The sequence below is a fragment of the Coptis chinensis genome, unplaced genomic scaffold (assembly GCF_015680905.1).
Source record: "Coptis chinensis isolate HL-2020 unplaced genomic scaffold, ASM1568090v1 utg2425_pilon_pilon, whole genome shotgun sequence".
Classification (NCBI taxonomy): Eukaryota; Viridiplantae; Streptophyta; class Magnoliopsida; order Ranunculales; family Ranunculaceae; genus Coptis; species Coptis chinensis.
Window position 1 is genome coordinate 119,918 of NW_028238128.1, and position 15,729 is coordinate 135,646.

At 37.3% G+C, this 15,729-nt stretch overlaps 3 protein-coding genes across 4 annotated transcripts; all 3 read right to left on the reverse strand.

The window, feature by feature from the left end:
• Nucleotides 1–526: 526 nt before the first annotated feature.
• LOC147473500 (protein TIC 20-v, chloroplastic-like) lies at nucleotides 527–1,344 on the reverse strand. The gene has a single exon (XM_086587375.1). It carries the CDS (start codon nucleotides 1,246–1,248, stop codon nucleotides 640–642), a length of 609 nt encoding a protein of 202 aa, XP_086443501.1. The 5' UTR covers nucleotides 1,249–1,344; the 3' UTR covers nucleotides 527–639.
• Nucleotides 1,345–2,294: 950 nt separating this feature from the next.
• On the reverse strand, nucleotides 2,295–3,307 carry LOC147473501 (nuclear transcription factor Y subunit B-3-like). The gene has a single exon (XM_086587374.1). It carries the CDS (start codon nucleotides 3,250–3,252, stop codon nucleotides 2,608–2,610), a length of 645 nt encoding a protein of 214 aa, XP_086443500.1. The 5' UTR covers nucleotides 3,253–3,307; the 3' UTR covers nucleotides 2,295–2,607.
• Nucleotides 3,308–4,535: 1,228 nt separating this feature from the next.
• Nucleotides 4,536–15,446, reverse strand: LOC147473502 (uncharacterized). 2 transcript variants are annotated; one of them, XM_086587372.1, is made up of 12 exons: nucleotides 15,265–15,446; nucleotides 13,129–15,086; nucleotides 12,989–13,022; nucleotides 11,981–12,060; nucleotides 11,200–11,259; nucleotides 10,906–11,025; nucleotides 10,722–10,799; nucleotides 10,552–10,632; nucleotides 8,982–9,447; nucleotides 8,590–8,699; nucleotides 5,662–5,692; nucleotides 4,536–5,065 (listed from the first exon to the last, which is right to left on the reverse strand). In XM_086587372.1, exons 2-12 carry the CDS (start codon nucleotides 15,076–15,078, stop codon nucleotides 4,893–4,895), a joined length of 3,183 nt encoding a protein of 1,060 aa, XP_086443498.1. In that variant the 5' UTR covers nucleotides 15,079–15,086; nucleotides 15,265–15,446; the 3' UTR covers nucleotides 4,536–4,892. The 2 variants fall into 2 exon arrangements, with proteins under 2 accessions (XP_086443498.1, XP_086443499.1); XM_086587373.1 differs by having other exon boundaries at nucleotides 13,129–15,106; nucleotides 15,265–15,345.
• Nucleotides 15,447–15,729: the final 283 nt, after the last annotated feature.

Below are 15,729 nucleotides of genomic sequence, written 5' to 3' on the forward strand. Positions count from 1 at the left end.
GGCACTAGACATGATCCAAATCTAATATCTAGTCTTGGATACTGAGATCGTTATATGTTGATATCTACATTAAGTCGCTGAAGGATTTAATTGGCTCAGAGAAAAATATACTAAATTCAAGATACAGACAAGTAACATGTGAAGCATTAGGGTATTCCTTATGTCATTAAGATGTACAGTCAATACAGATAACATGCATTTCCGCAGTTTTTGGAGGAGAAACCGCCAGAAAGGTGGACAACCTAAGTGACATGCAATACGAGTGTTTGTGTCCGACAAGTACACAAAATGTCCAACACAGTGAACTAAAGAAAATAAAAAGTAAAACTATTCTTCAGTTACATAACTATTTCTTGAGCTCAAGACCGTACAGATTATTGTTTGGTAGTTATTCTGGACGAAATATACACTGTTACAAATGAATGTGAGTTAAAAACAGTAAACCACACACATGAAGCACTATGAATAATGACATGGAATAAGGCAAACTAACCAATTCTTCTAACATGATTGGAAAAACCAGAAAGCAGTAAACAATGGATTAGCATCCAAGCATATAACATTATCTTTCAATTACATTGCCAAAAAAATTGATGAATTTCAATCATACAACATCCATTCTAAAAAAAGTTACATGGATCAAGGAACTTGCCTCTCAGCAGCTTCAGCAACAATGGGCAATCTAGGAATTTGACCAAGCAAGCAAGAAGTGGAGCCATAAACCAAAGAAACAAAAAGAAAGAGAAAAACAGTACTATCCAAACTCATGATTAAATCCAAACCCAGCCCATCCCTAGGATTAAAAGTCCTTTCCAACAAATCTGGAAAAATCAAAAGCACATCAAGTACAATAGCCTGCATGGTATTAAACCTAACATACCTAGTAAAATTCTGATTCCTAACAACAAGAAAATAAAGAGTTAGAAAAATCAAGAAACCATTAAATGGAAAGCTTTTAAAAACACGTATAGCTGGAACTAAAGGTTGTAATACTGTCTGAAGTGGTGTGAATTGTGTAATGACGTATTTGCCATATTGTACCCCGTCGAAAAATGGGTACAAGTAAACAACGGCTGAGATTATTCTGTCTGGTGGGTCCGCTGAGTTTGGGTCGTTGTTGGATGCTGAGATAGTACTACGGGAGGTTTGTTTTCTTGAGGTGCTCAACGTCAGACTACTGGTTTTCAGGAAGTAACTTTTGTGTGAGAGTGGAGTTATTATTAGTGAGGAGGAGAGTAGAGTTGCCATTTTCAAGATATGAGGATTTTTCCTGAGAGCTCTATCGGGTTGGGCTCTATCGGGCTTTTCCCTTAATAATCTACTTTGGGGATTTGGACTTGGGTTAATTGGCCAACTTTGAAGATAATTCTGCTGCCAATAATCGGTCCAAACTACTTGCTGCAATCTCTTCTATGGACTCACAATTGGAGCATGCATACCAATTTTTATTAGTGTCAACTGTCAAGTGGATCTTTTCACTAGGAAAGAAATAAACCGTTCTCTCTTTTCAGTATTTGGAAGCACCTCCTGTAGGTAATCTGTCAACATCGAGCATAGTATATAGCCACCATAACCCACAATTGGGTGTAACATTCAAGTCTCCATCCTCTCTTACATGGTCGCTCTTCTTTTCAGAGCCACGATGGATTGCGATATTCTTCAAAATTAGAATACCCCTTTTTCATAGCCGAATTACAAAAAGGAAAAGTGACCCACTTTCACAAAATCAACTCGATATCTTTGGAGATAAAGTTCCAAGGCAAGACCTATTATCCTTTCCAGAGTAAAAATCTTGTCAACTACTCTTTTGGATAACGTTCCTTTTCTTTTGGCGGACACCATTGCCATGAACAAAAATAACTTAGATCTTACCTCAAGTTTAACTGGACCACTGTGAAAGTGCACACTCTCAGAGTTTTTGTCAAATCTGCTCCAAGTTAACATCATCTGATCATCCTCAGTTATTTGACAGTTTGACCTTCATTTAAGGGTATCAAAAAGTTGCACTTTTTAACAAATTTGCTCTAAATCTAGCCTACATTTGGATCTTTTAAATCTGTCAAACTCTCAAGTTTCACCACCATCAATCCATTATCCAATTACAGCAGCTGAAAGTGCACAATGCATAGTGTTGCCCACTTCCATTCAAATTCTTACTCTAAATAATCTAACGCACTCACTTCCTATCTCTCCCTATTCTTTTGATAATGAATCCTACCAAAAAAAAAACACAACTTCAGGAAATAATTTGACAAGAAAAACAACCAACCATAGTTAAACCTCAAAACTAGAAATCATCATAAAATTCTTGTTCCAATTCCTAGAGAAATTGTACAACACATATCTTAAATTACATTGTCATTCTCCATCAACAACAAAATGCTACTTTTTTTTTTTTTTTTTTTTTTGCATTTCATTCAATGTTACAACATAACTTACAGAAGAAACCTTGAGATTAAAATCTACTTATCTAACAATTATAATATGCAACAAGTTATCCAAAAATTACAAAAATCAATTAGAAACAAAATATTGAACAAGTTGAGAGAAGAATTAAAGAGCATACTAAACATTGTCACCAGTTTCATCATAAACTCCATCAAACACCTACCTTCCCCTCCCACTTGAAGCTCCACCGTGACTACGCGGACTACCCAAACCAGTCCCACCAGCACCCATGTGATGATATAAGCCTGATCCTGCTCCTGCTCCTGCTCCTCCATACATCTGTCCTTGATGACCCATCATCATCATATTTGGTTGCAACCCACCATACATCCCTCCACCACCCCCGCTTCCATTATACCCACTACCCAAAGTAGCCCCAGAATTAACAATATTATTACCACTCCCACTCCCACTCCCACCACCATCTTTCTCCCCAGGCCGACCCATGTTAGTCTTTTCACCTTCCATTTCCCTAAACTTCTGTAAATAAATCTTCAAAGGTTCCACATACTCTTCAAACCCTAAAGTAGTCATGGCCCACAACAAATCATCTCCATTAATTGTCTTCCTCTTTTCTCTTTGACACTTATCTGATGCTTCACCCGTTATAAAACTTATAAACTCAGACACACATTCTTGTACCGTTTCTTTCGCGTCTTTTGAGATCTTAGCGTTGGCTGGTAATGCTTTTTTCATTATTCGGCTCACGTTTGCTATAGGCAAGAACCTGTCTTGTTCTTTTGGTGAAAACTCGCTGTTCGCGTTGTTCCCATGTCCACCTGACTCGTTGTCTGAATCCGCCATATCGACAAAATTTTTTTTTTTTTTTTTTGGGGAATTGGGGAAGAGAGAATGGCGGGTCCGTTGGATCGAGTTGGGTAATAACGCTATCGTGAGTTACACGTGGAACTATAATGACCGTTCAGTTCTCGATAAGTTTGGTTATCGTGGATTGTTTTCTGCCCTTTTGATTGCTTCAGAAAGTGGATCATCTGGACGGCTGAACTTATTTAAGCATGTGCGTGACAAGTCTATGACACACATTTTTACGAATTTTGATTGCTTTGTTGTTTGAGGGAAAGTAATTTTCTGCACCTAAAAGTTCACTTGAATAATTCTCAATGCAGTCATTGTCTATATATCCCTTCACATCCTCTAAAGATTAAAACTGTAGAGTTGCGTTGCTTAAACAGTCGACCGACTTGCAAAGCACAGTGACCAAGAGTAATAAAAACCAAAGAGACCAATTTAAGAAGCGTAGTATTGCACAATAACACCCTCCTCCCCCTATGCGGAAATGGCAGAATGGGTGCCGACTTCAGTGACTTGCTACAATAGGTTCAGTTTTAGTAGCACACTGGCTTTCAACATACAATACTACAAGGCCGCAGTTAGCAGAACACTTGGGCAGTGTTCTCAAAGAAAGTGAAAAACCATAAATAAATTTGCCAGAATCCGTTGACAACTACGGAACTGCAGGCGAAAGAGAAAAGTAAAGAAGGAAAGCAACTTCTTTCTTTTTAAAAATGATGTTGTTTTCCTCCAAATTGACGCTAAATGGAAAAGGTTTTCTATGTTAATCACTTTCCATAGTCTACCAAACACCCAAGAGAATTTAGAATCCAGGAAAATACTTTCTTCTCTCCCATTTTCCGTAAACCAAACGTTGCCTTAAAGAACAATCCATTCGGGGCTACAAGAACTGTACCACAACTATATTCAATCATACTGTAAATACACTGTAACCTGCACCATCCGCTTCACAAATTTACATCCAAACATATACCACTTAACAACTGAGTCACTGATTAAGCTATACTTACTACTTTATAATGCAGCATGGGGGAGCTAGCTGAAAGAGCCGTGCTACCCCGTTTGCACTATTTTCTTTTTTTCTCCTGGCCCCACCCAAAATCAACCAAAACCCTTCATACCTATTTTTTTCTCTAGAAATGGGCTCCACAATCTATAACCAACATGCAACATACGTGCACAATACTAGTGTGAATAAAAGCTCGTGATGTTACGGAGTAATTACATTCATTTTGTCACAAAGACACAGACAGACACATGTACGCATTAAAAAATAAGTAAAGGAAACAGAAGGTTTTTAACAGTGGTAACTTAAACACCACAAACAGTGCACCAAAGAAATGGCGTTGGATAAATTACAGGTAAGAAGACAGCTACAAACATATGTATAGATTTACAAAGGAGGAATATTAAGGACCATTCTTTTCAGAGTAGGACCTTAGCATTTCTTTATATAACCACCAACAGTTGAGCAATACTTCTGTCTATTAACCCAAACTATTCATTCTAGCCTTCTCGGATGATATTGTGGATAGCCTACTAGTGGTCAGGTAGGAGGTCACTAACAGTTAAGACTAAAAAAAAACGACTGCAACCATACCGCCTAATGCAGTAAAACTTCATTCTGCCAATCAAGTGCTTTCTTCAGAACCTGCAGGTTCAGAACCTGCAGGTTCTAATTCTTCTTCCTTTTCTGTGTCAGATTCATCGTCTTCATCCTCATCATCAAATTTCATTAGCTCATCTTTAACTATGGGTTTTATTTCCAACTTTCTAGATGTCAAATCCATTTTAAAATGCTGACCTGCGAAAAAAAACAGGTGGAGTTCAGTTATCGACAGAAACGTGTAAGAACATTGCCAAATGCAGAAACTTATCCTTAGTTCGTACTATAGATAAAGAAAACAACGGTCGTGTGTGCGTGTAAATACAAACTGCATGCTGTATTTTTACCATACTCAAAGGAGCATGCTGCGTGCTATCTATCCTAAACTTTATGATGTTATACTAAAAGGGCTGACACGTGATGGTGTTTATGTTGCTAAGAAAGAACAATTTAAGCCACAGAACAAACAGGGCTGAATGTGAGCCACATTGAAAGAAACACTAAAGAGCACTGTCATGCTAATGATTTTACTCTAGATGGTGTGCTCAAGTGTTCATGATGCTCTGGACGAAACCAGAAGATACTAGTTTCAACAATCAATCCCTTGGAAAGTACATTTATGGCAGTAAATGCCGGAATTTTTTTTCTGATTCAAGTAAAAGCAGCAAGTACGTAACAGCAATATATACACAGTATAATACTCCACATCTAATGCCAAGGCAACAACCAATGAACTCATTTTCTTTAAAGAAATTCAAAATCATAAGATGTGTATAGATCTCAACAGTACATACCAAGCTGCCCAAGGATATCTAAGAACGTCGCCTGCAATCACAAACCAAGAAGAACAAGATTAACATCTGGAAAAGATAAAGCAATAAAATAAATTCAAGCTGAAGAAGAACTGAATGCTTTTTACTGATAAATCAATTAAAAAAATTCAAAAGGACCTCGAAGATGGGAGGAGAGGGGGATTTCAAGTTAAATGAGCCCATCTTCAGATGCCCGTTCAATTTTGAGTCAAATCCACAGTCAATGGCCCCCTTTAGTTGAGACCAAACTAACAATTTCCCGAAGATACTGCATAAAGTAATCTATTGGGGCAAGCCTGGTGTCGTTCCACAAGTATAATCAATTTAAGGACAAATCCACCAGAAGTCATGTGATTGGTACACGTCTCTTGCGAAAATTTGAAGAGGTAAGTGCTCTATTCAACATAATCTGTACTTCTAAAGGATAACTATTATCAGGAGAGATATAGCAGGATTCTAAATCTTCCCTGCAATCATCAACACAAAGGAACCTTCTCCTCCACTAGAACTACGACTAGGAGATGTGATCCTAAGTACATTCTTTACTAATTGCGTAGGCAGCCTTGACAACGGTTCAGTCTCACCATAATCGACCAACTGATCCACTTAGGGATGGTAACAGGTCCGGTTAACTTACCCTATTTCTAAACCCGGCCCACCCTGACACTTATATACATCTAGCAGAACAAAATCTGAATCTCTAATTGAAGCAAAATTTCCAACTTTCACCCGACCCAAGCCCTACTTATATAGATCGTGACAACATAAACATTCAGAAATATTGGGAGCTTGGTCCAGATTTATGTCTAACCAGCTGTAAAGAAAAACATAGTAAGCATTACAAGAATAGAGAGAGAGAATCAAAATGGGATAGAAATTAAAAACAGAGGAGAGACTTTCATGTTAGAGAATTCTGTCGTGAAGGAGATCACTTTATGCCTATATGATCCACTTGAGAGATCAGATACGAAGCAAGATCAGACAACAAACTCTAGGTTGTCTCCTCTAGGGTTTCTACGAGAAGTACAAGGCGAGAGATAGATTTAAGGTTTAAATTCATAAGACAAGGTACACACACACACACACACACACACACACCTTGACAACCTATTCTTACATCCTATCTTGACAGCTAAGTACGTCCATTAGATTCTAGACTATCCAAAGAATCAGGAAGGGTACAATCGTCATTTTACTTTATATTTCTCAAATCAAACCCAAAAATCACCCAACTGTTCTCCTTCCTCTCAACAAAACCCATCTCTACAACTCCCTCTCTTCTCTCTCCTTTAAGCTTCAATAAACATGGTGAAGATGCCGAACCAAGCTTTAAAGTTGCCAAACGAAAAAATAGTTAATAAAGAAAAAAAACGAAAAACTAAAGTTTGAAAAAAAAAAAAAAAAAAGTGAAGGTCAACATTTTAAAATTAGAACTACCCCATTTCTTCGTCTTCACCAATTTTCGCTGTCTATCTACCCCATTGAAATCGGTGAATCTTTCTCACTTCACTTTCTAATTAAGTTTTTCTTCCCCATCGCATTATTCAATTTCATCCAACATTAAAAAAAAATCAAATCTGTGATTTCACAAGTTCAAAGCACATCGATAGTCACTCCTGTTAGAATGAAAGACCCATCTTAGTGTTCCACACAGTACATGGAAAATGGAGTGCCATATGTGCTAGAGATTCATTTACATGTGTTAAGGATCTAATTTGTAGTATTGTGGGTGGACATCATGAAGAATATTGCATCTCTTAAATAGTGGTAGGAGACAAAATTACACTAAAGCAAAAGCCTCAAAACAGTATTATAACTTGAATTTTGCCGCAGCAAACAAAGTCTGGGAAGGAAGAACACAACACATGCACTATATTTTGTACCCAATTCCATATATTTTCGGCAGAATTCAATAACCAGCCCATGTGTTAAACATCCGATTTCTACCCAATTCCTTATAAAATGATTTGAAGAGAAATAAGCCCTACAAAACTCAGAACAAGAGATGAAGTTATGTCATTTTGATCTTCAAAAATCGTTTTCAAAATGTCGAAGAAAGGAGATGGAATTAAGATGAAAGAAAAGATAAATGGGGCTGGGATTTGAGAGGGAGATGAGAGGGAGAGAGTTGAGCTCAAATGGGGTAGAGCAGCAGCAGTAATGGGTTTGAAGGGAGAAGAAAATGGTAGAGAAAAGGGTTTAACTTAGGAAATTACTTGCCTTCCCCGACTAATCCCTTTGTTACTTGAAGGAAGATTTGACTGTTGGATTAGACCAGATCTAACAGTTAGAACAAGCTGTTAAGATTGGCTGTCAAGGTAGCCAGCCCCTATATAAATCTATACGACGAAAAAAACCATGTAAAACCTGTTCTGGCTTGGGATAGGAAAGGATAATACCACAACCGATTCAACATGAGATGTGTTCTTAATAGTAAGCTCGGTAGGTCGGGTTAAATAGCCATCCATAGATCAACTTCAATTTGTGACTCTTCCTTCTTCACCTCTTTTGGAAAGTCTTACATAGTTTATGCTTAAATAAGTATTTTATTCATAACTCGATTCTCTTAAAAATGTCAAGTTAAATGTCGGTTCAATCTTATCAATTCACCTCAGACAGGATTCAACTCTCCATAAACTAGCAATATCAAAAATTTAAATGAATAGAAAACATACGACAAGGTGCTCTACTTGACACAACAAGCAAACCAAAAGACAGAACATGGAAACTTAGCAACAACAAAGGAAATAACCGCAAGTTCTCAACAGAAACTCTTGTATCCGTACAATCAAGACTTAATTAAGTCGAGTTCTCACGGGCAATAAGGACAGTACAGTCACGATAACCACAAAAAGATATCAGACGAACAGTTTACCATATAAATGGGTGAATAAAAAAAAACAGGCGTACCGTCTTCAAATCAGATCTACTCAGAATCTTATAGATCACCTTCCTGAGTTCCTCGTCAGTTGGAGTGCATGCCTCTTTAACTTTATCCTTCCCTTTCGCACTCTTTTTACCTTCAAGAATTATAGACAATCAGGTTTTAGTCGAAAGATTTTGCTCTACTCACCTACATGGACTACCAAAAGTAAAAAATCAAGTCAAACTAAACTATGCATTCTATTATTACTATTTTAATTTATTTTTTTCTCAAAATTTGAGACAGAAAACTCATTCTGCGGATTGACATATTAAGAAGCCTTAACCAAGCTTCTATTCCATTTTGACCAGTCTTTAAAGTTTATCCTAACTCACTTAACAAAGAAGAAACACAAAATCAAGATTCAAAATTATTTTACCAGATTTCTCCATACTGTCATTTTCCTTAGAAGTACACTTCGATGGAGCAAAGGATTTCTTGTTAGTTGTTTCTTGACTTTTCTTCCTCCTGGAGAAGACAACTGGACTTTCACCAATGCTATCATTGGCCTTAGAGCTGTTCGTCACTGGGACCTTTTTAGGTGACTTGACTGGAGTTTCTTTCTTTTCAGTTGCTACTTTCTTGGCTTTATCTTTCGCCGACGATGTGGTCTTTGCTGATGATCCTTTCGAACCTGAATTATGGTTTCTTGTTTCTTCTTCCGAATCTTCTCCAGATTCACTTCCCTTTACGTCACTTTCGGAGTGCTCAGCCACCTCATCATCAGATCCATCAGGAACAGAGTTCAATCTTTCTTCAGCTTCCTCCTTTTCAAACTCATCATCCGATTCAGATTCACTCTCCTTTTCCACCACATTCGGACTATCTTCAGTCTTTCTCTGTTTCTGGAACCAGAGTTTAAAGATACATATAAGAACCAAAATAGCATTATCTTGTAAATTTGGAAGAGTTAATCAAGGATTGACTCACAACACTATCCCAGGTTCCTCTTAAATGTCATTTTTCAAGTTTTGCCATTTGATCACATCCACATGTGTACAACATAAAATCACAATAAAATGCCAAGAAACATTAGTTCATAGCAGTGTTAGCCTACACTGGTGCAGGTAGAACGAAGTCAGCTGTACTTCAAGGGACTACGGGGTTGTCTTGCTTATTTGTTACATTGTACAAAAATTATAATTGCATCTGATTCCAAAAGATCAGTTTATATACTGAGAGCAGAGGAAGAAGCTCCTTGGTGTGTTTGGAACCTGAAGGCTGCTATTCTATCTATAGCACAATGACTACACCGTGTAGAATTCATTCATGTATATAAATAAACCAACAGAACCGCAGATTATATGGCTGGTCTTGAAAATGTAAGCAAGTGGTACTTTGTTCGCCCAAATGAGTATATATGTGGAGGATAAATGTAATTAAGTTTATTTGAGATTTTAACGCAGGTGAGGGGTAAGGCTAACACCCAAATTCAGTTAATAAAAAAAGTTCATAGCAATGTAAAGTTCAAAATAACTATTGCATTTTCTTTGATCTAATTTAAGATATTCAATCTCACCAATACGTGCACATGACAAAAAAGAAGAAGATAAATCAGTAGAACCATTTGTATAGAATTGGACTGTGTTAATGGTTAAATACACTTGACTGTGATTGGGCTCACTAAAAACTAAAAACTATATACTTGTTTAATAAAAGAAAATAATAATAAATACAATATTTCAAACCATATAAGTGTACTTGTATATCACAAATTCTGTTTCATCAAGGTACCCATTTCTGCATCCAGGTACCAAAGATTGAATCAATCAATTTACTCTATAACATTATCGTTTTGTCTCATACTTTCATCAATCTCCCTCATAATATCGTCACAATCTTCAGGTAGTTTGCCCCTTCTTCTAATTCCCCCTTCAAGAACTTTTTTTTTCTCAACCTTTTACCTATAAAATATACAGCAAAGGAATTGGTTAAGAAACAACACATACCGCGGATGAGCGCTTTGCAGCTGATCGTCCAGACTCTTGCATGCTTGTTTCCACACTCTTACGCTTTTTAGTAGTACCTGACTGCCAATACATACAAAACACTCATAGAACAGGACCACGGCAACAAAAACCAAAGAGCATTTATCACACAGCTTAGAAAATAAAACCACCTCCTTTTCTGCAAGTGACCTATTAGTTGTAGATTGGGGGGCTGCCAAAAAATCTAATAGTTTTGTCACAATATCTTCCTGCATGTTAGGAAAACACACACTTGTAAGTGTTGAAAAGACAAGAAATGCTATTTTTTTTAAAAACAAAGTTCCAAGTCCCAACATTTAATGGCAAGATTTTAACCTTCTTTATTGACTTTATTGTAGTTTTCACCACACCTATGTCGAGAACATCGCAGAACTCCAACAATTTCTCCTTCACGCACTTATCAAGTCTTTCTTTTATTTTCAATCTCTGTTTCTCCTGAAATTAAGAAAAACTCCACATTAAGGAAGTTCCAAAGATATATACAGATAATTTGTATTGATCAAACCAGAGTGGTGAATAGACATCATAAGTAAATCAGGCCAAGTAAACACACACACACAAAGTTGAAGAATACAAAAGTGAGATCAGGATTCGTTCTAAAACACTTACCTCGTTTTCATGCCATACAAAGCCAGAAAACTGGGATACATTACTTCTAACGTGTGTTGCCTGGAAAATATCAAAGAGAGATTTTTATTCTTCAATGCACCTATATAAGAACAACAATAAAAGACTCCTGGAAATGATAATTAATCTACTCATGGCTTCACACACACAATAAAATGAGCCCTAAAATTGACAACTAAACTACTCATGGATTCACAGACAATACCCATAGATTAAATATACAAAGGATGACTAACTTTCAACGCAACACATCACCACACCATGGACTAGCATCATTCAATGGAAGCACACAATCAATTGCAACTTACTTATTTACATTGCAAGAGACTGCCCGCTAATTAAGTCGGACTGGAGATCCATCAAGCAAGGTGGAACAAAGGATTGAAGCATTCTCGATTCCTAATTTATAGGTTTTTTTTTCTGGTAAGTAACAAATTCCAAATAAGTTATATGTTTAAGAGAAAAGAAAGTTGGTACGGCTCAAATAAAGGTTGTTACATCAACCTTTGGGTTACTGTGCAGATCACAGAATGGAGCATTCAAAAAATCACAAAAATTCAACTAAGATACCAAAAACCACATATATAAACATAATCTGAAAGACATCCAATCATTTGACACACAAAAACGTGTTTAGGCCTAGAAATTCCATGTCTGACACATTTATAACATCAAAATTATTATATAACTCTATTTGCATTCACTCATTTATGATAAAATTCAATTATGGATGGAAAAACATTCTTAGCAAATCCTAAACTACCTTTCCCCGCCTTCCAAAAAGTATGACATGAAGCGTCTTCAGAATTTCCTCGTTCTTTTTCCTTGATAGCTTGTATTGCACTGAATTATTATCGAAAAGCACAAATTAGAAATATTATAAGTTGATGAACAGGTAACTCGCACTTCATCTTCTATACTTCTATGTGAATCACAACATTACCAAGCAAAATTGAGTAAATCATTTGTAGCCATTCATTCATACTGACACCCCAACAAATCCATTGAATTAGAAAAAGTTGCAATAAATCATGAAAAAGTGCCAATTCCAACCAAACTCTCACGATATTGCCATTTAATCTAAGCATAATATTCCATTGCTGACTCAAAATGATATTTGGATCTACTAGTTAGAGTTGGAAAATTTCACACCCTAAACGAGAATTCATGCTGCGCCACTAGCCTATGTTGGAAAACAAGCCCAATGGTTAAAGTATTATTCATGGCCTTCCCAATCCCCCAGGCGACCAACAATCTACGCAGGTTGTACCGTAGTACAAGGTGCCACCAAGGAGCACACTTGGGAGGTCTCTCACCTCACTTTTCCCTTAACAATTTACCACTGCCTACAACCACAGTGTTGACCTTCAATTATTACAACCCCAATTGTTGAGTTTGTTTATCTAGTGTCTGTGCAGTTAACACACTTTAAAGGTCATTTAGTCAACAATTTTCACATGTACTACTTCAGCTCTCATGCACAGGAGCATGCAGATTGATCATGTTCTTCTCAGTTCATCTTGAAAAAGGAATATCTTCTAGTGCAAGATTTGAAGCTAAATTAGGTAATTGGCATGAGAAGGTGGCAGGGTAAACAGATTTTATCGTACTACATTGATGTGCTTTTGCTTTACCTAGGTCGTGCGTTTATCAATGTTCATGGAAATGGAGATGTTTGATATATTATATGATAGGTAATGTGTTTGGTAAATGATTAGAAAAGAACGGTCTAGAACAAAAAATAAAGACCCGAGAGTTCAAAAAACAATACCTTTAGGTATATCTTTAAGGGCAGTACCATTACCCTGAAATATTTGAAAAATTATATGGAATAGAATCTCAGAACTCAGTTGGAAAAAAAATTAACACAAGTCAGAATGAAGAAATGAAGAAGAAACGAATAAAGAACACCTTTTCAATGCGGAGTTCTCTAACAGGCTCTTTCTCAATGGTGGCTACCAACCTGTCCACAGACCTGCGCTCACGAACAGGACGATTTATTTGAAATGCAGTTGGAGTAGTTGATTCCCCAGCCTCTCTCTCATCCATGTCCTTTTCAGCTTTCCCTTTGTCACTAGGCTTCCTTGATTGTTTCCCCTTTGTACCAACTTGAGCCCCAGCCACAACAACCTCAGCTTTCACATCTTCTTCCAACACCTTGACCCCATTGTCGTCCTTTTTCCCAGTTTCAGCTATCCCATTGTTATTCTCATACTCTTGTCCTTTCTTACTACGCTTCCTTGATCTCTTTCCTTTGCTCACTTGAGCCCCAGCCTCCTGCTTTTCAACATTTATCTTTTCCTCAACCTTCTCATCTTCATGTTTGCTTTCCTCTTGTTCTTTCTCATCATGGTCCACCGCCTGATCTTTCAAATCGTTTTCCATCGACTGAACCCCATTTTCATCCTCTTTTCCTATTTCTGCTATCCCATCTTTAGTCGCATCTTCTTTCCCTTTTCTACTGCGTTTCCTGGATCTTTTTCCCTTCGTATTTTGAACCTCGACCTCCTCCTTTTCTTCATTTATCTTTTCCTCAACGTCATCTTTGTCTATAGAATCATTCTGTTCTCCTACTTGATTCTTTTCTTTCACATCCTCATGTTTGTTTTCCTCTTGTTGCTTCAGGTCATGGTCAACTGCCTCATCTTTCGCATCTTCAACCGAATTAACCCCACCTTCATCCTTCATTTCTTTGTCTGACATAACAGCTTTCTTTCCATCATCTTGCCCTTTTTTACTATGCTTCTTTGATCTCTTTCCCTTTGTGCTTATTGGAGCCTCAGCCTCCTCCTTCTCTTCATTTATCTTTTCCTCAACCTTCACATCCTCATGTTTGCTTTCCTCCTGTTCCTTCATGTCATGGTCAACCACCTGAGCTTTATCATCTTCTTCCATCGACTTGGGATTTTCATCCTTTTCTTCTATTGCAGCTATACCATCTTCTTCCATCGACTTGGGATTTTCATCCTTTTCTTCTATTGCAGCTATACCATCTTCTTTCTCTTTTGATGTCTTCCCTTTTCTACTATACTGCGTGGACGTGTTTCCCTTCACAGTCTCAGTTTCCTCCATTTCTCCAATTACCTTTTCATTGACCTCATCATTTTCCTTGGAATCATTCTGTTCATCCACTTGATCGTTTTCTTTCACATTCTCATTTTTCGTTTCCTCTTGTTCCTTCAAGTCAGTATGAACTGCCTCAGCTTTCTTCTCATCTTCTTCCATCGGCTTAACCCCATCTCCGTCCTTCAAGTCAGTATGAACTGCCTCAGCTTTCTGCTCATCTTCTTCCATCGGCTTAACCCCATCTCCGTCCTTCATTTCTACTTCCACTTTCCCATCTCCTTCCCCTATACTACTCACCTGACCATCATCCTTCCCTTTTTTACTACGCTTAACATATGTTTTTCCCTTCACAGCCTCAGCATCCTCCTCCTTTTCTTCACTTTTCTTTTCCTCAACCTCACCCTCACCCTTAGAAACATTCTCTTCATCCACTAAATTTTTTTCACTCCCACCCTCATTTTTAGTTTCTTCTCCTTCCCTCAACTCAGAATCAACAACCTCATCTTTCTTCTCAGCTTCTTCCATCGGCTTAACCCCATCTCCGTCCTTCACATCTTCTTCCCCTTTACCACTCACTTCACCCTCCACCCGTTTCTCTTCACTAATCTTTTCCTCAACCTTGGAACCATCACATTCCTCATTTTTTACTTCCTCTTCCCCCTTAACATCACACTCAGCTCCCTCAGCTTTACATTCTTCTTCCACCAAATTAACCACATCTTCTTTATTCCCCTCCTCTTGTTCCCCCTTCCCTTCAACTCCCACTTCCCCAACATCTTCTTTTTCTGTCCCCATTTTTTTTCCTACAAGCAAAACAAAGTAACTATCTTTACCATCAATTTAACTCACTACACCTTAAATGTGACATAAATTAATAATAAAACTGAAACCCTAACAAAATTGCTTGAGGTAAATAAATGTTACAAATTTATGTAAAAGAAAGACAGTGTATATAATAAAGTAAAGTTTTTGGGCACTTACTGAAACTATGAGCTGCAAAAGAAAAAGAAAAATAAAAATACTCTCTATTTGACTTTTCAGCTTCTCTCTCTCTCACTTATTATGTTACTCGAACTGAATAGAATCAAGTGTTTATTTAGTGGTGTTTTGGGCACCGGACTTGAAACGCGGACTTAAAATGAGTTTGATATTTAATTTATTGTACGATTTTCAAGAAAGAGATTTACTTGACTTCATTTGATTTCATGGCTCAGATTCACGCTTCTTTTTCGGCCCAAATTGTAAGCCCAAACTATTTAGCTCTCGGTTCGGCTTTGTCTTTTGTGCTTCTGACAGAAAAATTAAATTTTTATTTTTTTATTGTGTCTAACTCAATTAAGCAACAGGCAAGGGATGTACAACTCAATTATTAGGGTGCCACTTACCCAAAAAAGCTGGTCCACACTCCACGCCAGCACTGAAGGTTTGCTTTAATTAACTAAGAGC

Coding starts and splice junctions, on each gene's coding strand:
- LOC147473500 (XM_086587375.1), bottom strand. CDS start 1,248: ATGGCAACTCTACTCTCCTCCTCACTAATAATAACTCCACTCTCACAC.
- LOC147473501 (XM_086587374.1), bottom strand. CDS start 3,252: ATGGCGGATTCAGACAACGAGTCAGGTGGACATGGGAACAACGCGAAC.
- LOC147473502 (XM_086587372.1), bottom strand. CDS start 15,078: ATGGGGACAGAAAAAGAAGATGTTGGGGAAGTGGGAGTTGAAGGGAAG. Junction 9,448..10,551: donor CTGCAAAGCGCTCATCCGCG/GTATGTGTTGTT, acceptor CTCTGGTTCCAG/AAACAGAGAAAGACTGAAGA. Junction 5,693..8,589: donor GTAGATCTGATTTGAAGACG/GTACGCCTGTTT, acceptor TTGTGATTGCAG/GCGACGTTCTTAGATATCCT.